Here is a 25,187-nt window from a genome sequence, read left to right on the forward strand (position 1 = left end):
CCAAAAGCTTACCAGGAGATAGACCCTGACTGGATCAATCTTGTGGGGTTTGTTTTCAGGCACCTAGCGAGGATGCACAAACTCAAACTATCAGAGCTCGACAATAAACTACTGTACTCCTCCTTATCATGAGGAGTAAGGGAAGTCAATGGGAGTGTTTCTCCCAGTGACTTCCCTCAGTAAAAGTGGCCAGGAAAAAAAATCGATCCTAGGTAAGTCGATCCCAGCTATGCGAATATTGTAGCTGGAATTGCATACCTAGGATTCACTTTCAGGTCTAGTGTAAACCTATCCAAAAAGGGTGGTTAAGGCCTTTGTTCAAAAACTCTTACTGGTTACCTCCCATTTTTAGAAAAATTAGAGAATGAGGTACTGGCCAGCTTCACTCATTTTTCATCCCTATTAACAGAGGTATGGAATAGAAACTATAATGATTGATGGTGGTCGATTTCCTTTACTGAAAGTAAGGTGTTCACGCCTATTTTATTAGATCCCAATTTTTGATACCATTTACAATAAAATATTGATTTGCTTATGGGATTCTCTTGGAGACTGAGAAAGGTATTGCTTTTTCTCCTCTGAAGGCCTTCATTCATTGGGGTTTTACAAGGCTCCATAATCACCCCTTGATAATATCTATATGACCCATAAGAAAGAGAATTTCAACAACAGTGTTATCAATATGTTAACTATAAATTTACTTTCCACTGATTCAAACTTCTACACTAATTATTTTCCTCAGACTAGTATCTGGATTAAAAACTGGCTGCCATTCTTCCTGATTTACAAAGAAATAGTGTATGTTCACAGGAAAAAGCATTTATTTGATGGGGCTGAGACTATCTTTATAATCTATTGATGTGATAACCTTAATTTAGTTAAAATGATTTGCAGCCTCAAGATCCTCTTACTGCTCTTGGATTCCTAACCAAAAATGGCACTTTGTGCTCGGCAGTACCCTGGACCCCAACCACCTGACAAGGCCTGCCTTGTGGTTTCTCCAGTATACTGGAAATTTTGTGGCAGCATCACATAAATTCAAAATCTGAGATTTACTATGATGAAAGTATTAAAATGAGTAATATAATCAAATACATCTCATGTACATTTCTTAATATATTTTTATCTGTTTTAATATTGATTTGTATTTTACATTGCTCATTAATTTTCAATTTGCTACAGATAAAACAGTTACTTACCTCTTGTATTTGTTGTTCTTTGAAAGGTTTTACTCTTGTACATTCCAATAGGTGTGTGCATGGCTGCTCTTCACCTCAGCAATTCCTATTGGGCCAGCTGTGGAACCCACTGGAGTGGCACTGGCATGCTGGTACATATGTACCACAACCAGCCCTCAACCCCTGCAATTCCCTCTAGCCTGAATTCTGAAAGGGGAGGCAGGTGGGATTCGGAAAGAACATGAGCAACACCTCTTGAACAACAGTTGTGAGAGGTAACTATTTTTTCTTTAAGTGATTGCTCATGTCCACTTCAGTAGGTGACTTACAGTAGTCCCAGCAGAGGTTCTGGAATTTAAGAGCTCACCATCTGCAGGAATGCTCTACTGAAGGCTACATTGTCTCTGGCCTGGTGCATGATGGTGTAGTGATCCACAAAGGTGTGAACTGAGGTCCACATCGTGGTCCTGCAAACGTCCTGCACCAGAACCTGTACAATGAATGCTGGGGTGGCACCTTTGCCAGCTCATAGCATGTCTGTATACACAATGTGATCCATGACAACATACTTTGTGAAGATGCAGGTTGCCCCTTGAGCTTTTCCACAATGGCAGTAAAAAGTTGTTGTGACTTACAAAAGGGCTTTGTATGGTCAATATAGAAAGCTAGCAGGTATCTAACACCGAGGGAGTGCAGCACACATTATTACTAGGATAGGGTTTTGGAAAGAAAACCGATAGAAAAATGTCCTGATTGATATGAAACTTGGATACCACCTTGGGAAGAAAGGCCAGGTGGGAATGCAACTGCACTTTGCCTTTAGAGAAAACAGGGTATGGGGGCTCTGACATAAGGGCCCTACACGTTGACACCTTTCTGGATGAGCTAGTAGCAACCAGAAATGCTGTTTTTCATGAGAAACAGGACAGTGGCCAGGAGGTTCACACAAGGGGGCCCCCCATCAGTTTGTGGAGTATCAAGGTCCCATTGTGGTATCGGGCCAGGGACTTGAGTCTAAAGTCTTTAAATATCTGGTCACCATAGGGTTGGGGCACACTGATCTTTCCCCCACCCCAGGGTGGAACGCCAAAATAGTAGCCAGTTGAACTTTCACTGAGGATGCTGCCAAGCCTTGGTCCTTAAGATCAATCAAATAATCTAAAATGACCTGGATCGAAGACTGCATCGGCTGAGCGCCTTGCCGCGAGGACCAAATGGAGAACTGCTTTCACTTAGCCACATAAGTGGCTTGAGTGGATGGTTTCCTGCTTCCCGTAAGCACCTCCATCACCTGTTCTAAACACTGCATTTCTATGGGATTCAACCATGGAGCTTTCACATTGTCAAATGGAGAGAGACTCCAGGTTGGGGTGATAGTCTCCTGTGCTCCTGGATTAGATCTGGATACACTGGGAGGACTATGGGAGTGGCTACACATAGGTTTAGCAATACCTTGAACCAAAGCTGCCGAGGCCAGGCTGGGGCTATCAGTATGACTAAGGCCTTGACCAGCATCTGTGTATTAATGGGAAAGGTGGTGAGCCCATGACATTTGAAACACGTCTGCCACCAAACCCAGACTGTGCTTCAAGAATGAGCAGAATCTCTGATATTTGCGTTTGATCCACGTGGCAAAGGTTTATGTGGAGAAGACCCCAGTTCTACAAAACTGAGCATATTACATCTCAGTGATCACTTGTGCATGAAAAAGGATAAAGAGAGGACATTTTCCAGTCCATTCCGAACCCCCCAGGAGATAAGACACTTGAAGGTGAACGGCATTGCTTATGCCATATTTCCCCTTATGTCCTGGGCTTCCCTGCAAAATATGGAAGAACGTGCCACACCCTGCTAGTTCATGTATTGTCCACAATGACCACTATCCAGGTCTCTTGCAAATGTTGCCAGAATGCCTGTCACACAAGTCTCTCAGCCCTGAGCTCTTTCAGGTTGACATGAAGTTCCAGCTCTTGCTGGAACCACAGCCCCTGAGCTTGCAAATTGTCCAGATGGGCCTTCCAACTGAGTGCTGAGGTGTCCGTCATCAGGGTCATTATTGGTTGGGGTATGGTAAAGGGTACCCCTGCACAAACCATGATGCCTTGCAGCCACCACAAGAGGGCAGAGGACCTCTGATGGAACAATCAGAACTACATCTAAGGGGTCCTTCTCCAAGATCCAAGAAGGGGATTATGGAAGCTAGGGAGACCATGCAAAACTGCTTCTGTATTATGAAGGAACTGAGGTAATGCAGATCCAGGATAGGGCATAGTCCTCTGTTGGCCTTTGGGATAAGAAAATAGGGGAAGTAAAACCCCCTTCCCCAAAATTCCTGGGGGACCTCCTCTACTGCTCCTTCAGAGAAGAGCAACTGCACTTCCTAAAATAAGAGCTGTTTGGGGGTGGGGGGGGGGGGTGTCCCTGAAGAGGGACTGGGACGGGAAGATGTGAGGGAAGAAACCTGGATAGCGTATCCCAACTCTACCACGCTGAGGACCAAGTGGTCCGAGTTGACTTGGCACCACACATGGTGCACAAAAGAAAGATTACAGCTTAGTAGGACTGGTAACATGCCCCCAGGGCACACCTTCAAAAGCCTGGTTTGGGGCCCTATTGCTGATTGGGCAGGCCTCGGCTCCATCGAGCAGCAGACCTTGAGTGGTGGTTTTTGCCATTTATACTCCGAGCCTGTTATTGTTATTATCCTGCTTCTGCTGACTAGGATAGTATCTAGGGAGAGGCAGAGGTCTGAACTGTCTCCTTTGTGATGCCAGGGTATGGATGCTAAGGACTTCAGTGTAGCACACAAATCCTTTAAGCTATGAAGCCTGGAGTCTGCATTGGACACAAACAGAAGTTGGCAGTCAGATGGGAGGTCCTGAATGCTGGTCTGCACCTCAGGAAAAATGTCAGATAACTGAAGTCAGTCATTTCTACACATGACCATTGCTGTGGCCATAGTGCGGGCTGTGGAGTGTGCAGCCTGCAGAGCTGCCTGAGAGATCATCTTGCTCTCCTTGATTAGGGCTCCAAACAACGGTTTTGAGGCTGAAGGGAGGTGGTCACAGAACTCTCCCCATGATCAAACAATTATTGAACGCACAGCAGCTCAACACCGCCTGCTGATTTCCACATGTAACTGAAGCCCCCCAGAAAAATATACCTTCTGCCCAAAGAGGTCCACCTTTTACTTCTCCTTACTTTTGGTGGTGGGGCCCAGCTGACCTTGGCGCTCCCTATGGTTGACTGCGTCAACCACTAAGGACCCAGGTTGTGAAATGTGTCTCTAGGGGTTCGTGGCCAGCTTGGGGACCCAAAATTGCATTTCTCAACCCCCTTGACTGTAGGTGGGATGGAGGTTGGCATCTGCCATGAGGTTTTTGTTGGGGCATTAATTGTTTCAATGAGGGGGCAAAGCCACTACTGAAGGACTATCTGCTGCCAAAATGTCTATCATTGGATCTGCCTGTTCCACTTCCTCTTGCACCTGCATGCTGAGAGAGTCTTTGCCAGCCTATGCAGAAGGTCCTTGAGGTTCATGGGTGGCAAAAATATGACTGAGGCCCCAGCTGCTGCCTCATCAGGGGAGGAGGACAAGGAGGCCCATGACAATGGGTCCTCTGCATCCTGTGCCTCCCCAGAGGAGGCCTGCATGCTGCTGCCCTGGGTGACTGGTTCTCTGGACAGAACCTCTAGCAGCAGCTGTACAAGATCAGTAGATGGGGCTGCCACCATGCAGGAGACCTCTGTAGCCAATGGGGAACCCCCAAGACCCAGAAACTAAAAAGTGTCCCTGGAGCTCTGACCCTGATGATGGGTCCAGAAGGGCCACTGCACATTGCCCTGTCAGTGTGGAGGCCAAGACTGTGTAGAGGTGGAGTGATGACCATCTCAGTGTTGTGAACAGTGCTAGGAATGGTGCCTGGAGCACCACCTATAGCTGTGACTATGCAAAACTGAAGATTCAGAGTCCAAAAAGTCCTTGGATGCCAACCACAGCAGTGCCAATGCTGAAGCCAATGTCCTCGGTGCCAGAGTGCAGTGCCGATGCAAAGTAAGCCCTTCAATAGCAGAGGGCTTCCCCCAGTGCTGAGGTGGGTGGACCACCATTGGCACAATGAGTATCGGTGCCTGCTGAGGTGTCAGCACTGGAGGCTGCAGAAGACTGGTGCCATACTCACAACAGACACTGAATGAACTGTCACTACAGGCCCTCCCAGTGCCATAGCAGTTGTCATGTTGGCCAGTGCATTGGGTAGGTGGCAGTGTTGGTGCTTCTGTTAGTGCCATCTCCATTTTTTGCAATATGGGTTAACTCAGCATCTGACACTCACTCAATTAAGTGACAAGCGGCCTCAAAGGTGTCTGGAGCTTAGGGCAAGTCCATCTCCTCCTCTAACTCCTGGACCACAGAGTCAATGGGCACCATACTCTGACTCCTTCTCAGGGCTGGAGTCGACAGCACCAGAGCACAGTGAAGGAGCCTGCCACAGTCTGAGTCCTTATACACCAACTAAGATGGATAGTGGTCCCTGTCCACCTTACTGAATGGCAATGAAGGTGCAATTGGTGTCATGCACTCATGCCCTGTAACCTAACAGGAGAGCAATGCAGGTACTTCATTGGTAACGAAGACTCACACAGACTGGTGCACAGGAAGTGGATGGTGCTGGGTCCAATGGTCAGAGTGCCTCCTCTGTTAAGAGCTGCTTGAGGTGAAAGTCTCCTTCTTTGCCCAGGGCTGAAAGCCCTGACAAATTTAGTACTTATCTGTTTGTTGCTTCTCTTCCAGACACTTAAGGAAGTCTTTGTCTGGGTTAACCTTGGCTTCCCACACGAATTGTGAGTCTTACACCCCAGGACACATGGCATGTGCTCCAGGCTGGAACATTGGGGTGGGGGCATTCCTAAACCAAAAATCTACAACTACTAAAACTGCTAAAAGCTACTAACTACTAACTGTAATTTTTGAACTATGAACAACAACTAAGAACTAAGTACAATAAAACTGGGGAGTGCACTTGCAAACGCAAGGGATAAGTGCTCCTTTGACTATCACTCTGGATAGAAAGAATGCAGTTGAGGGGGAGGACAGGCTGCTAGCATACATGCACTGGCATGCTACCGCCGCTCCAGGGGGCTCCATAGCCAGCCCAATGGGTACTAATGGGGTGAGAAGTCTCTGATGATCAGTGCACACACCTATCAGAATGGATACGAGCAATCACTCAAAGAATTCCGCATTAGCAATAAATAACTTCACTGAAAAACCGTACAGGGAAAGCTGGTGGATACAACAGCTAGGTAAGGGAAATGGAGCTCCCTTGTCACCTAGAATGGAGTAGAAGATGTATGAAAGCTTAACTGGTTCAGTACTCATTTAGATTTAGGGTCTCAGGAATGGGATAAATCTCCTCTTTCCTACCTCTGAAAGGGGCACTTGAAATTTCTGGAGACCGTTTGGATTCCCATCTCAATCTTTTAGATAGCAACGAGCTTTTCCACTGCCCTGAGTTGAAAATCCACCACTAAATACAATGATATACAGTACTGAATGCTTCTGCTAAAATCACCAGAGGTTCAAGAGTCACTGAAGACATTTGAACTGTGATTATGTTTTAGAATCAATTCCAAGTTAAAATGAATGGAGGCTTTTCACATCTCAGCAGTATTATTTCAGATTTTTTATCTAAAGTATCAGGAAGTCAACTTTAGCTAGATAAACTGTCCGAGTTGTTGGATGCTGAGAGATCAGCTCCTAAAAATGATGAATTTTCCTTTCCTTTTCCCAGTCACAAATTTACTAGCATAGCTCATTTTCAACCAATGAATTGCAATTGTGAAGTGGGCTGCACCTCATTAGGTGATACAAAAAAGGAAAAGAATATCAAAATCTGAAGAGGTAGGAGAAGCTCAGGCCTGGGAAGAAAAGCAGCAACTCATGTCTTTCTGCTACCACTCTCACCGGTCAGTCTTTCTTCACTGAACAGTGAACTCAGATTCAGCATTGCCCTTAGCTCTGTTCCTGTCTACACATAAGGACTTCTTACCTATGCTTAAGGGTACTTGCACTGATTCCATGGGTGCTCTGGGGCTGAGGCACACAAGGGAAAAATTAGTGGGTGCAGAGCATCCTCTGGTGCCAAGCTCCCCCACCGTCAGACAGATTTTGAACGCATCACTGTGCTGTTCCAAATCTTCTAGAACCTTCTGTGACTCCCTATTAGGAGCCTAACAAAGTATCCAGAAGTATGTGGTGCTGTCCTAAATTATTATACAGATTGTTTCAACACTTTTTTTTTGTCGTCATTTTTCAGGTTTGTTTACTCCACCTCTTCAGTAACATCCACTTAATGAATGCAGGTTCAAGACATAAGTGACAGTGTAACATCCACACCAGCACTGAACTAAACTATTAAATTATCTAAGTGAAACCTTCTTCATATAATGGATCTTTTTAAAAAACATCTATTGAAGGGACGTTCTCATTAAAAGGACAAGATTTTCTATATGATATAGTGCTTTTCATCTATAGATTTCAGAACACTTGACATGTCCAAGGTCACACAGTAGGCCAATAGCAGACATGGAAATAGATCCCAAATCTCCCTACTCCAGCTCAGTATTTTAGTGTCTGTACCATCCTGTGGATAGAATCTATACAACTTCATAAACAAATTAATTTACCTGTGGGTGATAGACACTGAGTGATTTCACTTTGTGCAAAGGTAATAACACCTTCAATAAGAAAATTTTGTGCTCTTCTTTTAATGGTAAGGCAAATCCATTAATTATACTGTAAAAAAAAAAATCAAAAGTTTTTAAAATCAGCATGTGTTCAAAATGTTCACTATTGCCAAATTTTTCAAATAATCATTTCTTTGTTCTTAATTTTAATTATTCTAAGTTATTTTTATTTGAGATCTCTCCCATAAAATATTAAAGTAGCATTTATTCTCATGTTGAAGATGGGGATCTATATATTAAAATAAATATAGAACAAAATATTTTTAAAGTCTAATTATCTACAGAGCAGAATACAAATTCAACCAACAGTAAAATCAACAGCCTCAAATCCTCTGTATCAAGAATTTTAACTTGCATCTTTCCCACATGGTAAAATCATCTCTTCAGGTTTCATAAAAGACCCATTTCTCAACCCCCGCCCTGTCTCCATTCAGCTTCAGCCTTTCCATCTCCTTATAGATAAAACTCTGAACCACTGTCCCTCCCAACTGCCAAAAGCCAGCTACATCTATAAAGGTGCCACAGGACTTGTTGTTGTTTTAGACCAGGATTGCTGTACTGGGAAATGGATCATTTTATAGCAGTGGAACACGCAACAAGACAACGGCCCAACACATGGAATTCCCAGCAACAGGTGAGTAAATACTCGAGTTATTCATTAGTGGATGCATTGCACTTTTTGATCTTTTTATCTGGAATGGACTTGTGAAAACCAGTCAGTTTAACACAATGGAGTTCAAAATAGTTTCACATTCTACAAACTAGCGGCCCACTGCCAAATTTTGTGAATTTGCGGTAGCACATTCTTATTTTAAGCTGTTTTCATCTCATGTTAAGGCTCTCATGAACAAGAGAAGTGACAGCTATTATTACATCCTAACATATTACGTTAAAATAGCATTCAGGTTGCAAAATCAAGCCCTCAAAAGTTTGAAAATCTGAGAATTAAGGTAGTTTCCCCGTCCCTTATATGTGCACACTATAATACAGTTTATAATGAAATTATCCCATACTATTTTTCCACAGGACCATTCCTCATTTGTTGAATGATTAGTCAGTTGCTCATTATTTCTTTTTTTTCTTCCTCATTCAATGCATGGCATCAGGCCTTATTTAAACATACCATCCAAACCTCACACTTAATAAAAAATACTGACCTCACAGACATTTCCATGCTGTTCCAATCATAATATCTGAATGCTTCAAAACATGAATTGATTCTGTTATTGCTTCTGGGAAATTAGCTGTTACCATGATTATGTAATTGGAGAATTGAGGCAGAGCGATTAAGGCAAAATGTTCATAAAAGTGTCCATTAAGCTTGGGTGCCAAGCTTAAGACATTTAGAAACTGATTCTTCAGAGTAATTAGCATTTCATAGCACTTTATATTACTCCTATTGGAATTCTACACAAAAAAAAAAAAAATTCCCTGCACACTATTTTAAAATTCTGCATATTCCACTTGGGAATATAATCATACCAGATTCAATTATTTTTACTCATCTGTTTCACAATGCCAATAAGCAAGAATATCTGTAACAATACAGATGATAAAAACAAAAAGAAATCCTGTGGCACGTATTCTACAAGACACTGTCCTCTGACTCCACTGAGGAGTACATAAAGAAACTACACCATCTGCTCAAGACCCTCCCTACAAAATCACAAGAACAAATCTACATGGACACACTCCTAGAGCCCCAACCAGATTTATTCTACTACCCAAGATCCATAAACCTTGAAATCCTGGACACTCCATCATCTCAGGCATTGGCACTCTCACTGCAGGGCTGTCTGGATATGAGGACTCTGTACTCAGACCCTATGACACCAGCACTTCCAGCAAGACATCACCGACTTCCTGAGGAAACTACAATATGTTGGTGACCTCCCTGAAAACACCATCTTGGCCACCATGGATGTAGAGGCCCTTTACACTAGTATGCCACATGAAGATGGACTTCCAGATGTTAGGAACAGTATCCCTGATGAGGCCAAGGCACAACTGGTGATGGAGTTTTGTGACTTTGTCCTCACCCACAACTATTTCAGATGTGAGGACAATCTATACCTTCAAATCAGTTGCACCGCTATGGGCACCTGCATGGCCCCCACAGTATGCCAATATTTTTATGGCAGACCTGGAACAATACTTCCTTAGCTCTCACTCCCAGAGCCCCTCCTCTACTTATGTTACATTGATGAAACTTGCCTGATCTGGAGCCATGGGAAGGAGGCTCTTGAGTTCCACAGTGATTTCAACAGTTTCCACCCCACCATCAACCTCAGCCTGGAGCAATCTACACAAGAGATCCACCTCCTGGACACTACAGTGCCACTAAGTGATGGTCACATACACACGGCCCTATCCTGGAAACCCATGGACAGCTATGCTTACCTACACGCCTCCAGCTTCCATCCAGGGCACACCACACAATCCATTGTATATAGCCAAGAACTAAAGGTACTACTAAATTTGCTCCAATCCCTCAGACAGAGACAAACACCTACAAGACCCTTACCAAGTTTTCCTAAAACTACAATACCCAACTAATGAAGCGAAGAAAGAGATTGACAGAGTCGGATGTGTATCAAGAAGCCACCTGCTAAGAGACAGGCCCAACAAGGAAAACAACAGAACATGACTGGCCATCACATACAGCCCCCAACTAAAGCCTCTCCAGTGCGCCATCAGTACATCCTGGACAGCAATCCCTCACTCTCACAGACCTTGGGAGGTAGGCCAGTCCTTGCCTACAGACATCCCACCAACCTGAAACAAATTCTCACCAGCAACCATAGACCATAAAACAGTAACTAACTCAGGAATCAACCTCTGCAACAAACCTTGGTGCAAACTCTGCCCACATATCTACACCAGTGACACCATCACAGGACCTAACCACATTAACAGGGGCTCATTCACCTGCACATCTATTAATGTAATATATGCTGTCATGTGCAAGCAATGCCCCTCTCCCATACACATTGGGCAAACTCAACAGTCTCTATGTAAAAGAATAAATGGACACAAATCAGGTATCAGGAATGGTAACATACAAAAACCTATAGGCAAAACACTTTAATCTCCATGGACACTCAGTAACAGATTCAAAAGTAGCCAGCCTGCAACAAAAAAACTTCAGAAACAGACTCCAAAGAGAAACTTATAGCTACAAGTCATCTGCAAATTTGACATCACCAATAAAGGATTGAACAGAGACTGGGAATTACTACTACTACTTAACCCTTGTACTCCATGTGGAGCATAGGTCATCTATAAGTCTCCTCCACTTCACTCGGTCTTGGGACAAAACTTCTAGCTGGCTCCAGAAGTACCCCAGTTGTTGTCCTTCAACTTCAGTAGACCTTCCCCACCTTGTCTGAGGTCTTCCTCTTTTGCATTTTCCTTGCGGGTTCCATGTGAGAGCTTGACAAACTATGCTGGATGATGGTATTCTGCGAGCGTGGCCTAGCCATTTCCACTTTATTCTCGATTTCAATTTCAGCTGGTTCTTGTCCTGCTCTGTTCCAAAGCTCCTCATCTGTGATGAAGTCTTGATGTTTGATGTGAAGGATGTATCTCAGGCATCTGTTTATGAATGTCTGTAGCTTGTGATTTGAAGACTTTTTAATACACCAGGTCTCACATCCAGAGAAAAGCACTTTCTTCACATTTGTGTTGAAGATCTGAAGTTTCGTCTTTGCAGATGTTATTTGTGAATTCCATATGGGATAGAAAGTCTTGGATGCAGCTGTTGCTGTCCCTGTCCTGTCCTGGCACTGATATCCTTATCTGTTCCTCCATCTATGCCCATAATATCCCCAACTAGGTGAACTGCTCCACATCTTCCAAGTCACCCAGTGTGATGGTGGTGGTGTTGAACTGGTTGCTCCTCACTGCCTTGATCTTTCCCTTGTTAATGCTCAGTCCAGTCACTGAGGCAGTTTTGTCTAGTGTTGTGACCTTTTCTTTCATGCTTTTATGTTGGTGTGAAAAGAGAGACACATCATTAGTAAAATCAATGTTCTCTAGATGTTTGAAAAGTGTCCACTGAAAGCCTCCTTGATGGCCATCTGTTGTCCTGTTCACAATCCAGTCCATTGTGATCAAGAACAGGAAAAGCAACAATAGACACCGTTGTTGCACTCCAGACTGCATGCCGTTCAGTATTGTTCAAAGTGTTCCTTCCACTGACTGAGTTCCTCACTTGGGTTTGTTAGCACATGCCCTTCTTTAGCCTGTATTGGCTGATCCACTGTACACCGTGACCCAGCTCGTTTCCGTGTGATGTTATTAACCACTTGGCATGTCAAGGGTTCGTACGTTGAATGAATCAAGTTAATAATTTTGGATGGGATGCCATGGTTTTGCAGCATTTCCATAAAGTATCTCTATCAACGCTGTCAAAGGTTTTTTCAAAGCCTATGAAGGTTATGTACGGGGGGGAGTTCCATTCAAGAAACTGTTTTATAATCACTCCGAGAGTTGCTATTTGGGCAGTACAGGATCTCTTGATTCAGAAGCCGATTCTTCCCTGAGCTATCTATCAATTTCTCTCTTCTTTCCCTCCAAGAGAATCCTATAGAACATTTTTCCTGGAATAGACAGTTATGTGATGCCCCTCTAGTTCTTGCATTCCTTTAGAAACTTGATAAGGTAGCCATTTTTCCAGTCATGTGGGATCTGTTCAGCATCCCAAATTTTCCAAAATAGATTATACATCATGTTGACTGATATCTCACTAACTGTCTTGATTACTTCTGCAGGAATGTTGTCTGGACCAGGTGCTTTTCTACTTTTCAGATGGGCAATGGCTTTTCTGGATTTCTTCTTTTGTAGGTCTGTTGCTGTTAATTTGCAGAGCTATATTTGCAGGGGGTAACTCCGGAGGCTCCATGTGGGCAGGGAGGCTCGGTAGCATTTCAAAGCATTCCTTCCATCTACTGAGCTTCTCCCTTGGGTTTGTTAGCACACTACCCTCCTTAACGTGTCCTGGATGATTCACTGTACAGCATGACCCAGCTAGCTTCCGTGCAATGTTATAGAGCTCCTTCAAGTTTCTCTGTTCTGCAGCTTGTTCAGCTTGTTGTGCAAGGTTTTCCACAAACTTCTTCTTGTCCCATTTTACAGTCTTTTAAACTTCTTTGTTGGCTTCTGAATATGGTCTCTAAGCTTCTACCTTGGCTGGCCAACTACAAAAGCAGTTTCTCCTCTCTTGGTGTTCACACATCCACATTAGCTGCTTGTCAACTGTGGCCTTCTTGATTGGGACTTCTAATTCTACCCTGTAGAATTAGAAGTCTGGAATCTCTACTACATTGCAGCTGACAAAGCGGGTCTTTGCCCACAAAAGCTTATGTTCTGAAATATAAGTTAGCTTATAAGGTGCCACAGAACTTCTCATTGTTTTTGTGGATACAAACTAACACAGTTACCCCTCTAATACAGATGACACAAAATATTCAGGTAATTTTTTGACAAAGATACCTTACTAAGCATATTAATACAGAACTCCAAGTAATAATTCTATAATTCAATGCAGAACAAATATTTCCGACACCCTCAGAAGCAGTGCAAAAACTGTAAGGGGGCGGAGGGAGTGAAGGGTAATAGACAAGTTGGGGTAGAAGAAAATAAACTGCTGAGAAAGAGCCTGGATGTCAACTTCGTGGGTTGCTGGGTATGTGTGGGAAAAGAATGGGACAGATTTTTTATCTTTTTGTGGGGATGGGAGGGAAATTACAGGGAGGGATTGTTAGGGACCATTCCCCCAAGCAGACCCTGGCTGACCCCTAAATCTCCCATTCAGTCCGGCACATCAGCCTGTTTCCCCATTTTATGTCTGTGCACTCACTCAGCCAGTCCCCTGTCCCTATGTAGTTTTGCACCCCACACGTGTCTGTGTACCCTCACACAGCCAGTCTCCTGCCCATATGCAGCTCTGTACCTTTTCCCCAACCCCATGAGTCTCTGCACCTCCCTCCCTCCATGGCCCTGTGCCTTTACTCCCATTCAGACCCTGCCCCCATTTATCCTCTTGCACTAGCCGTTATGAACCCGTCTCTGACACCCCTCCCTTCCAAGTAACCCACAGCACCTATCTTCTGGACTGGCCACAGATGCTGAGAAGGCAGTCTCTTTCCTACTTGGCTGGCTGTTTACCTTTGGTCAACTGCCACAATGCCCTCTGCTGGGCAAAAGGGAGTTATCTTCTGTTGCAAGCTGCTGCTCTTGCACCACTGGTGGACAAATAGTGCAACTGCACCAATATTTTGGCAAAACTGTTTCTACAAACACAAAAAAGTGAAAAATCTGAGGGGCTCAATTAAATATGTGCACATGCATTTGCGAAGATTTCCCCAAGGAGTGTTGTATGTTTGAAGCACAACTCTAATTTACTTTGGTTGAAGTTGTGAGCGTTCAGAACTACGTTTCTGTCCTCTGGTGCCTCACATGAGGCACCCAGAAAATAAGGAGAGCACAGTTAGTAGCTCACTATGATAATTTTCCTTTATGTGACTTTTCTAGTATCACAGATACTACACAGCAGTGTCAAGGATAGAATCTAGTTCTTCAGAGTGGCATTTGACTTCCTTTCTCCTCCTTTCCCTGGTTCCCTACACACATTCCAATTTCTCCAACAAAAAGCAGGGATTCCCACAGACATCAACATCATAAACTATACAGTACTGATTCTTTCCTCACCCTTCTTGAGCACTCACAGAAAAAAGCAGAGCTCCCAAAGAAGAAAAAATAGTATACAATCACATAATCAAAGAATGTCATAAGTCATGAGCAACTTTAAATTCTAAAATTTCTTAACTTTTAAGTGCTTGACTTTACAATCTGATCTTTTTCTGAACAGTGTTCTGTAAACATTGTTGAACCCCCAACTCGGGTCATTAGCAAAGTTCAACCTTTAAATCCAAAGCACGTGAACGAATAAACAATCTGGTAGCACTAGTAGGCTACTATTGCCTGTGGACCTGCTAACTAGAAGGCAAAAACAAACTTTGCCAGTGGGTATCACAACTATTGGCTGGCAGCTGAGGGATGGAGAGACTCAGGATTCCTGGGTTCTGGAGGAAAGTGTTAAGTGGTTACAGACCATTTGTCCCCCCACATCCTGACCATTCTACCCCCACCTACTTGCATTCTTTGCTCCTGCTCCACTCCCCTCTCTATATTTACATTCACCTACTCCCAAGCACCCCACTCCCTGCCTTACATTTCTCTCTCCACTGCATTAAAGTCAGGCAGCTTTTTTCACCACTTTGTTGCCTGGGCACCAGTTGTGGGGATAATATTGAGAGCACAGGAAAGACAGTTTCCCTAATTTCAGGTCTTGTGCCTGAGATTTTTCACAAATTTTTAAGCTGGCCAATTTTGAGTAAACTTTTCTTAAAGACAGCAAAAGTATATCCCTGACACCAAAGGGCATATCCCCTTGCAAAATTCCAAACTTTGCTCCAAAGCAGGAGATTCTGCAGTGTGAATTGCAGCTTAAGAGAAAAACTGTCTGCCCTTCCATTCAGTATTATGTAATGTGCCTATAGCAACTAAAGTTGTTGCTTAAAAGTTAAAGTGGTGTATTTTTAGCACCAGTTAGTACTATTTAGCAGCAAGAAACGCACAGCCAGTGCCATGTCACTGGCCAGCTCTCTTCAAGCTTCTGAACAACTGTTTGCAAACTACTAATTTTAGCTGTCTGGTAGATAACTTTAAAGAAAATAATTGCTCTTTCTGGAAAAAAAAAAATTGAAGTGTGCCCTTAAGGAAGATACATGGCTATGGAACAGAAGGAGAAGAATGATTTCAGTTTGCCAGTTGTCAGCTCGCCTAGGAGAAGGACCTTCTGTTCCTCCAGTTGAGTTTCCTAGTAATGCATTAGATCCCAAAAAATCTTTTAGCTGGTGCGAAGGACAAAGTTAATGTTGACACTACATATTGCTGATGATCTGACTGAAAATCTAAACAAACAGGGTGTTAGTCTATTTATTATTTAAACATTTAGTATTTTTAACTATATGGAAAATAAAATTCACAATGTGATAAGAATTCAAAGCTAAAAGCCAAAACAACTTTTGTCTACGTAATGCAGTAAACCAAACTATCTTCTGGAGTGGACATGGTGGACTAACTGTTGGCACAGGAAATAGCTCTTTATAAACAAAGATCCAAGCGGTGTTAAGTTTTGTCCCAGCTCTGACTTGTCTTTTATAGCAATTTCACAAAAACCCTCCTCCGCACACACAGTTACCTAGCTTTTGTAACTGTTGTTCTTTGAGATGAGTTGCTCATGTACGTTCCATTCTAAGTGCCCACATGCATAACCATCTGATTTTCTGTTTGGCAGTGGCACACTCACCCGTGCTGTGCTCACGCACTGGTATATTAGGCATTGCTAGCCCTACATGCTCTCAGTTCCTTCTTGCTGGCAATTCTAATAGAGGGGCCAGAGTGTGGGTAATGGAATGAATGTCAGCTACACATCTTGTAAAACAGCAATTAAGAAAGGTAAGTAACTATTTTTAATTCGAGTGTTTGCTCACTCCATTCCAGCTAGCCCACAAGCTACATCCTTGGAGGTGGGGCTCTGTAGTCATGGTTTTGCAGCTTGTAACATAGTTTTACTGACACTAATATCTTCGGCCTGCTGGGTAAATGTGTAATGAGACATGAATGTATGAATCACCAAGTAGTGGCCCTGCAGGTATCTTTAATCAGCACCTGAGCCAGGGAAGCCATCAGTGAGGCTTGCACTCTAGTTGAGTGGGCAGTTACAATTGCCAGTGGAAGCACTTTTGCCAGATCACAGCAAAGAGAGATGGAAACCATGATCCATGATGAAACTCTCTGGGTGGACACTGGTAGACCTTTCATTCTGCTGCCACTGCGACAAACTGCATTAAATTACAGAATGACTCTTGAGGGCTCACCCTACTCCTTCCTCCACTGCCTACATCCCTTCTGGTCAGCTTGGTCATGAGTAACTTAAGTCTTCTACATCCAAATTTGGATGATACATCAGTCCCTCCTGGATCAATTGCTCTTTAGTCCATGCAACTTTTATCCGTCTGCTCTAAGACGACCCTACTTCTGTTAAAGGGAAGGTCCGGGATGGAGGACTGCACCTCCCAGGACAGACCCATTGACTGAAGCTGGGAATTGCGCTTTATTCTCACAGCCAAGGTGACACCTCTGGCCACAGAACTGGCTGCCAGGTCACCTGGTGGGAGTTCCTTGCCATCACAGTACCCTCCTCCAAGAAGGTGGTAAATGTCTGGCAGCCCTTAAGCATGAAGTCAAACATTTTAAGGGAGTGTCCCAGATTAAAACTGTATCTATTCAATAAAGCCTGGTGGTTTGATATGCTAAAATGAAGGCTGGCCATCAAATAAATTTTCCTTTGGAACAGGTTCAGCTGCTTGGCCTCTTTATTTTTGGGCATGAAACTGAGTTGGCCTTGCATGTCCCTTTCACTGGCTGCCAAGGTGACCAGTGACCTGGGGAAAGGTGGGTAACGTAATTATTCAAACTCTAACAGGGACAGAAAGCATTTCTTTTCAGCCCATTTGTAGGTGGTGGGATAAAAGAGAGGTTTTGCCAGAGGGTCTTGGCTACCTGCAGAACCCAATCATGCACAGGCAGTGCAACCCACGCACAGGCCAACACCATTAATATGTTGAATAAAGTGTCAGACTGCTCAGCTCCAATTCTAAGTTCAAGGTCACCCTTCTGAGGAGGGTGCAGTGCTCATTACAATCATCTGGTGGACTGACATGTAAGGACCCTGCTACCATCTTGTCTTGTAATCAGCACTAGGACTGGAACACCAGCTGAGGGCCTGGGACATAGTCCACTGTGTGAGAAGGTTCTTTTGGAGTGGATACCAACTCCTCAACTCCAGCATCAAATTCCACTCCATGCCCTAATCCTGGTGCCGTTAGTGTTATTTCTTTGAGGCAGCAGGAAGGAACGGTGCAAGCAGCACCAGCATGCACCAATGGAGAGAAGCACCATAGGGTTAGCTGGCAGTAATACAATCAGTGTTGGATGCCAGAGATTGATATGTCACTGTGGGCAATCCATGCTGCATCAATGGTGACTGTGAACACATTACTGATTACCTGGGACATCTGACAGGAGGCACAGATTGCAGAGTTGGAGATCTCAGCTGCAGAGACAGGAAACACTTCAGGGACTGATGGCATTTGGCTGCCCTCTGAGGAGGTCTCATGACAGGCTTACCTGCCTGGGGACCCTTCACTCTCTGCGGCATCAGGAGGGTTTTCTATTCCCTGGATGCCCTGAAAAGTGTCTGGGTCCCCTACCACTCCCAAGCAACAGAGATGGATCCCTACAGCAGGACTGTGTGTGTGTGGGCTGTCCAGCAGGACAGGCACCCTCTTTGAGATTCTGGAGTGGGCAGACAGTCTGTACTGGGCCCTTTGCACAACACCCATTGATCCTTTTTGTATGGTTCTGAGGAGTCTTAGATGAACATCATGCTCCTTCTGACTTCTAGTATGAAAGTTCTTATGCTTGTCCTTCATATGTGACTCTCTCAAGCACTTTAGGCAACTGCTATGGGGGTTACTAGAGGCAGGACAAAGCTTAAAATCTCAGAACAGGGGCTGGGACTTTGACTACAATACTGAATTAGTGAAAACAAGCTATGTACAAAGCTAACAAGTGATAAATGCTAGAAAGAATCACTATCCAGTTGCAGGCAAGGGGAAGGTCCTCTGACCAACCACCAAGGGCTGTAAGGAGGAACTGAGAGGGTGCAGCGCCCTACAGCACCTAATATAATGATGCATGAGTGTGACACTCCAGAGGATAATACTGCTATCCCTACAAAAACCTCTAAGGCAAAAATTCTCTCCCATGACTGTGCATGTAGGTGTGAATGCACACATAATCAAATCAATATGAGTAAGCACCTGAAGAAAAACCTGTTACCATCCAGGAGCTGTAGAGCAGCGGCTTCCTCCACAAAATTATTGCTTAGAACGGTAGGAAGTAGAAATTCTACCATACATGGGAGAACTCACAGTTCAAAAATCTGAATTTAAGGATGGGTTAACAACACAGAGTCTAGTTTTCATCCAGCTGAGGAGAATGTGAAATATTTATTTAGAAATTAACTTTATGTTTTTAATAGTTCTAATAATTATTCCACATTTGTAGAGAGAGCAAGCAGTATGAAAGAATAATAAGAGAAGTTTCAACAGGAAGGCAGCTCTGCAATTGTAAGGTAGTAATAACTATAAATGCTTTTACTTTTACATAATTTTTGCTGCATTCCAATTGTACAATTAGTTTTGTGGAAGCCATGTCTAAAAACATCCTTCAGAATCTCATTTTGAGAACAACAGATGTGAAAACGATCTATATTCTTTGATAATACAGTGGATACAGGTTAATGTTAACTGATTTCAGATGAATGTGTTTTTTTAGGGTTTTTTCAAGAAAGCAGTAATTTGGCTGTCTCCTTTGTAACTTGTTGATCTTATTACTTGACAGCAAATTACTTTTAGAATATACTGAAACACTTAACTTTGGAATTCTTTTATTTTTTGAACATTTCTAAAAATAAGATGAATAAATAACTATTCTGGACAAACCAGGCTATTTCAGCTATAATTTTAATGTTTTTCCATCAAATGTTGATGCACAAAATGTATATGATCAAATTTCATTTATTGTCTTCTTTTATTCTAACAGTCTTATCTCTACACATGCATATAGTATAAAATGTGTGAATCAGTTATGATAAAAGCTCTGCTTTCCCTAAAATTCTAATTTCAAAAACATTTTAAAGTCCTTTAAATGAAATATGACCATTTACTGTGAACTGAGATTAACATAAAAAGTACTCCAATAATCTGATAATTTATGTTTAACATATGATGGCTCGAAAAACCATTCTATTATTGATCAGAACACACACGTATATGCACAACAGACATGGGATAGACTTAAGAGTCAAGTCACAACTGCATTACTTTAACACTGGATAGGGGCACCAGATAGCTGGCCCCTGCCCTGACACACCAGGCATTTCACAGGTTCCTGTGTGGAACTACAGGGCTCCCACCACACAGCCAATAACTTGGAGTAGGCCTTTTCAGCCTACCCCTGGGACTGAGTTTACTTCTGAACCCTTACTCCCTCTCTCCCTACATGGAGGGAGGTAGATGCTACCAAAGGGGGTATCTCAGTCCACAAAGAATTCAGGTATCCCGGCCTCCTATTTGTGAAAGTTCTACTAACAACATGCAATTTTTAGGTTAAGTTTTGGAACTGGACCTTTTAAACTTTTATCTGCTTGACACAGCCTTCAAGTTACAATAAGCTAAACAATCTTCCTCTTTCCAAAATTTAAAATTTTGTGAGCTCACCAGACCTTCCACCAAAAAAAATTACCTCCTCAACTCAAAAAGAGGCCACTGGTCAGATTCATAGCATCACAAAACCTTCTATAGTAACGAAGAGAAAGCCGTGCTAGTCTATATACTATCAAAACAAAAAAGCAGCCCAGTAGCACTTAAAAGACTAACAAAATAATTTATTAGGTGACGAGCTTCCGTGGGACAGACCGACTTCTTCAGATCGTAGCCATACCAGAACAGACTCACTATTTAAGGCACTGAGAACCAAAAATAGCAATCAAGGTTGATGAATCAGAAAAATATTATCAAGGTGAGCAACCTTCTATGTTACAAACACAGGGAGGGAAGCCATGGCACTTAACAGAAGCAAGAAGCTTTTGAAAAGCCTGGGAGTGTTTAACGGCTGGGGAAACAGGGTCATGTTAGAAATACTCAATTTTCATCATCTTCCCCCCCCAGCCAATGGCAAGGTTGAGGGACTGAAGTAGTAAGAGGGGCCAGCCCATCTTGCCACTATGTACTCTTAAATCTCCTTCACCCCTTCTGAATTCTGTTGTATTCCCTGCTCTTCCTGGGCCTATTAGATCACACAGTTCATTGCCCTGGAGATGCAAGACAGTTTTCTATAGTATCTTTTCCAGTAAATTATTTAAGCACTGAGATTTTCTTTGCAAACAAACAGCTTGTGTGTTTAAGATTTCATTTGTATATTCTCCATGTATCTACTTTTACTTAATTTATTATAGCTAAACTTGTCCACATACACTTTAGACCTGAACAATTATGCTTCTTCATTGTCATTTTCATCCTTTGAATGTATTAGGTAGATGATTATAATATCTTTAGTGAGAACTCTGCCAAACTATACAAATTTATTTTAACCTTTCTTTAAAATGTACCCCTTCAGCCACCTCTCAATTTTTAAATTCTTAATGGTATAATGAGTTTTATGGTATATAATCAATAACTTACCTTCCCAATATTTCCAGTAATTCTGCTATGCCATTATGATGCTCTGTTTCATAAATAAACCTAAACAAATGAAACATAGTTTTAGTCAGTCAATGTTGACTACATAGAGACATACACAGCTATTTTTCTGATGGGTTATATAGCAGAAGCATCTGAGATTTAGGTTATAAAGAAAAATGCACAGTAGGGAAGTTAGTACTGTTTGAACCTCTCTAGTCCAGCATCCTTGGGCCCTGATTTAATGCCAAACCAAAGAATTCACCAGACCACTGGGAGTCAGGATTGTCCAGCAGCATTACCAACACGTCCACTGATTCCTGGGCCCTCAGAAGACATACGGGGTAAGTTACAACTAAATAACAGCACAGAACACAGAGAGCCAGGACTAGTGGCTGTAAACAAATCTTATGGGACGATGGGAAACTCGGCAAAACTGACAATAAGTGGTCATTCAACTAGCTAAAATCGTGTCAGATTACAGATGTTGCTGGATGAGTGTTCCGGACTAGAAAGGTTTAACCTATACTTCAGAAAAGTGTACCAATATTTATATTCAGCATGCTGAAAAAACTATTTTTAAGACATAGTATGTACAAGTCAGAAATATAGTTTATTATTTTTGATAATTAAATCTTTAGAATTGCTCTTCTGCTGTGCCTCCAAATGATCTATTGATCGCAATAACTGGCCATTTTGAATGCTTTTTTTAATTTATACCACTGATTCTGAAAAGTCCTAGGACTATAAGATACTCATGATGTTTTTGTTTCCTTGCAGCATCTGTTCTGTGGCAGAACTGCATGCTCTGCACAGTAATGCTATCAATGGCATATCCATCTGTATTGAACTGGTACAGTAAGTTACTGTTCTCTATCCACCTACACTGACAGAAAGATTAAAAAAAGCAAGCACGCATCCTTCCTTGTGCTTGTCACATTTTATACAGGGGCAATGATCAAAAACAGAATGCATTCAAATAATAATTTAAAAAAATCAGACAACACTGAGTGTGTAGCATTATGCTGTAATTTATTCTCCCATTTGTAATTTAAACATGTTCCAACAAGTCACAGACACTGAACTAAAAGATTTTTTTACACTATATATTCGATAGCAAGATGCTCAGCAATAAACAGGAAAAGTCAAGCTTTTACATTCTGTTTTCTCTTTTGGTGGAAAGGCACAACTTACTGATTTTTTTTGGAAGTTTTCCAAAATTATGTGGCTCCACATTTGTCCAGAAATTATAGAGAAAACATGTCAAACTTTTCATCAATAAAAATTAAAAAAAAATAGTTTCCTATTTTAAAAAGCTCTTTATAGAATGAATTCAAGACAGTTTGCTTTGAATATTATTTTCCCTAGAAAAAGTAACTCAGTTCAGATAAGAAAATTTTCAGCAAAAATTAAATTGAAAATCCTTATTTGACAAAATTAATTTCGTTTGTTAAATACCAAAATAAAGAAAATATTTAAAAAATAGCAAGCACATAACGAAATATGAAAATCCACATCCCACTATAAGTCACATAATTTTTGTTTATGATTTAAGGAAGCAAAAAAATTTACATGTTCTTACAACTATCAGTTAAGTTTAAAGCTTAAGATTAGGAAGGAACTTGTTTGTAAACTATCACTATATAAAATTTTTATCCAGCCTTGTTTTCATTCAGATGCATAAAGACTTTAGTTTCTAGGTCCTGCTTTTGTAAAGTTTCTCCACTCTTGATGTTCACACCACCACATTAGCAACTGACAATGGGCCACATCCCCTGTGACTGAACTGACTGTGATTTCTCCTCTCTTAATGTTCACAACTCCACATTGACTGACAATAGTGGGCCACATCCACCCTGACTGAATAGACCATGTCAGCTCTGGCCCTCCCCTTTACTGAGGCTCCCGTTTTAAATCCTTCTTTGAAACCCTCCCACTCATGCATCTGATGAAGCGGGTCTTTGTCCATGAAAGTTTATGCTCCAAAATATCTGGTAGTCTAAGGTGCCAAAGGACCTCTTGTTTTTGAAGATACAGATACATTTTTGTCACCTTTTTTAGCAATAAGATTCTGCTTTACCTAAGCTGCCAAAAAGTTGTCATGTAGTTGGCATCACTCTCTTCAAGGGGCAGTGTCACATGTTCACTTTTAGGAGGAGAGGCAGAGACACAGGAAAATGTGCTAGATGCAAATAAAATTTCTATACATCATACTGGAGGTACAGAAAAATCAGATGCATAAACAAAGGGCATGGCTTCAAAAGCTGAAGTCTGTGGAACCTACACTGAGACCCCATTATACAGCACAATGCTTATTTGCAAATGGAGCAGTGAATAGTCCAAATTTAAACATATAATCAATCATATCTAAGTCCTGTGCTAACACAAAACCCACACATATCAGATATTTGCCGCAACATGCTCAGAACTCCACTCTATATGGTAACAGTGTGCCACCCTGAGGTGCTGATATAGGTTAACTGGAAACAGTAATGAACTGTTTCTAGCAATAAATTGCATTGTATTTCAAGATACGTAAGTTTAGCTCTTCCGCTCATTTCTTAAAATTTCTTCCCTAAAGCTTTCCCCAGCTTTACTTTTCGGAGAATGTTCCACATGGTACATTATTACAGTAGGTATTTCGTTTGGAACAACTAATAAACCAGACTTTGCTAATCTTATTGACGATGAACAGTATTCTGCAAATATCACATTCAATGACATTTCATGGCACAGGTTACATCTCTCTAATCCTAGGGTGACTGTACCTCCCCCGGCCAAATATAGGACATGGGGAACGATCCCTGTCCTGGCCAAAACAGGACAGATGGTCACCGTATCTGGGGCACTGGGAACAGGGCTGCTGCCCTGCCATCGATGCTCCTGGTTTCTCTGAGCTGTGGGTGGCAGCCAGCATCGCTGTACAGTTCAGCTCCCAGCTGTCTCAGCTGAGGGAAGCTGGGCTGTTCCGGCTCCAACCCTGTTGTGGACATGGTTCACCCTCACTGCCCTATGGCTCCAGCTCCAGTGGCCCTGCTCAACTCCCTCCCCCTCCCGCCTGAAGCTCCCGCCCCAACCTGTGCAGCCTGGCTCAACTCCCCACGGCTCCAGCTCCAGAGGCCCCACTCCAACCCTCCCCCCCACCCCAGGCTCCTGCTCCAACCTCTGCAGCCCAGCTCAGCCCCGCTACGGCTCTGGCTCCAGCAGCCCAGCTCAACTCCCCGCCACCCAGGCCCTAGATCCAACCCCACTGAAGCCCCAGTTCACCCTCCGTGACTCCCACTTCTGAGGCCCCGGCTCAGTTCCAGACCCTGCTGGGGGAAGCCAGGCAGCAGTTGAGCCACCAGGTGGTCTAGCTCCCAGCTCCCCCAGGTGGGGGGAAGCCAGATACAGCGCCCCATATTTCACAGGGTAAATTAGCCCCTTTTGCAAAATAAATCTGGATGCCAGAATGCTGCCAAAATATTTGGCTGTCCCATTGAAAATGGGCTGGATGGTCACCCTACCTAGACCACAACATCCATAATCTGGCATGATTTCAGTCAGCTGGACAACCACTTATCATGCGTGTTCCTGTTTCCTATGGTTCCATGGTTTATTTACCATCACCACTCCTGGCTCTCAGTGTTCTGTGCTGTTATTTAACTTTAATTTATCCCTGAATGTCTTCTGAGAGTTCAGGAAGCAGTGGCAGTGTTGGTTATGTGCTAGACAATACTGACCTCCCGTGGTCCAGCAAATTCTGTCATCCGGCACCAGTCTGGACCCAAGGGTGCCGGATGAGAGAGGTTTAACCTGTAGTAAGTTTCTAATCAACATGAGTAAAGAAGGCAGAAACTGGCTCTATGATTTTGTGGTAGGTTGCTATTACTGCACTCAGAACTGCAAC

At 42.8% G+C, this 25,187-nt stretch overlaps 1 protein-coding gene across 5 annotated transcripts in view; it reads right to left on the bottom strand.

The window, feature by feature from the left end:
* Positions 1–25,187, bottom strand: part of PPP2R5C (protein phosphatase 2 regulatory subunit B'gamma) — a 151,790-nt gene that overhangs the window by 39,257 nt on the left and 87,346 nt on the right. For all 5 annotated transcript variants that reach the window (XM_074996505.1, XM_074996501.1, XM_074996503.1 and 2 more), the window contains 2 exons: positions 21,302–21,361; positions 7,866–7,974 (listed from right to left, as the gene is read on the bottom strand). In XM_074996505.1, coding sequence (XP_074852606.1) covers positions 7,866–7,974; positions 21,302–21,361 — 169 coding nt within the window. The remainder of the gene's footprint in view (positions 1–7,865; positions 7,975–21,301; positions 21,362–25,187) is intronic.

The sequence above is a fragment of the Carettochelys insculpta genome, chromosome 6 (genome assembly GCF_033958435.1).
Source record: "Carettochelys insculpta isolate YL-2023 chromosome 6, ASM3395843v1, whole genome shotgun sequence".
In the NCBI taxonomy this organism is placed as follows: domain Eukaryota; kingdom Metazoa; phylum Chordata; order Testudines; family Carettochelyidae; genus Carettochelys; species Carettochelys insculpta.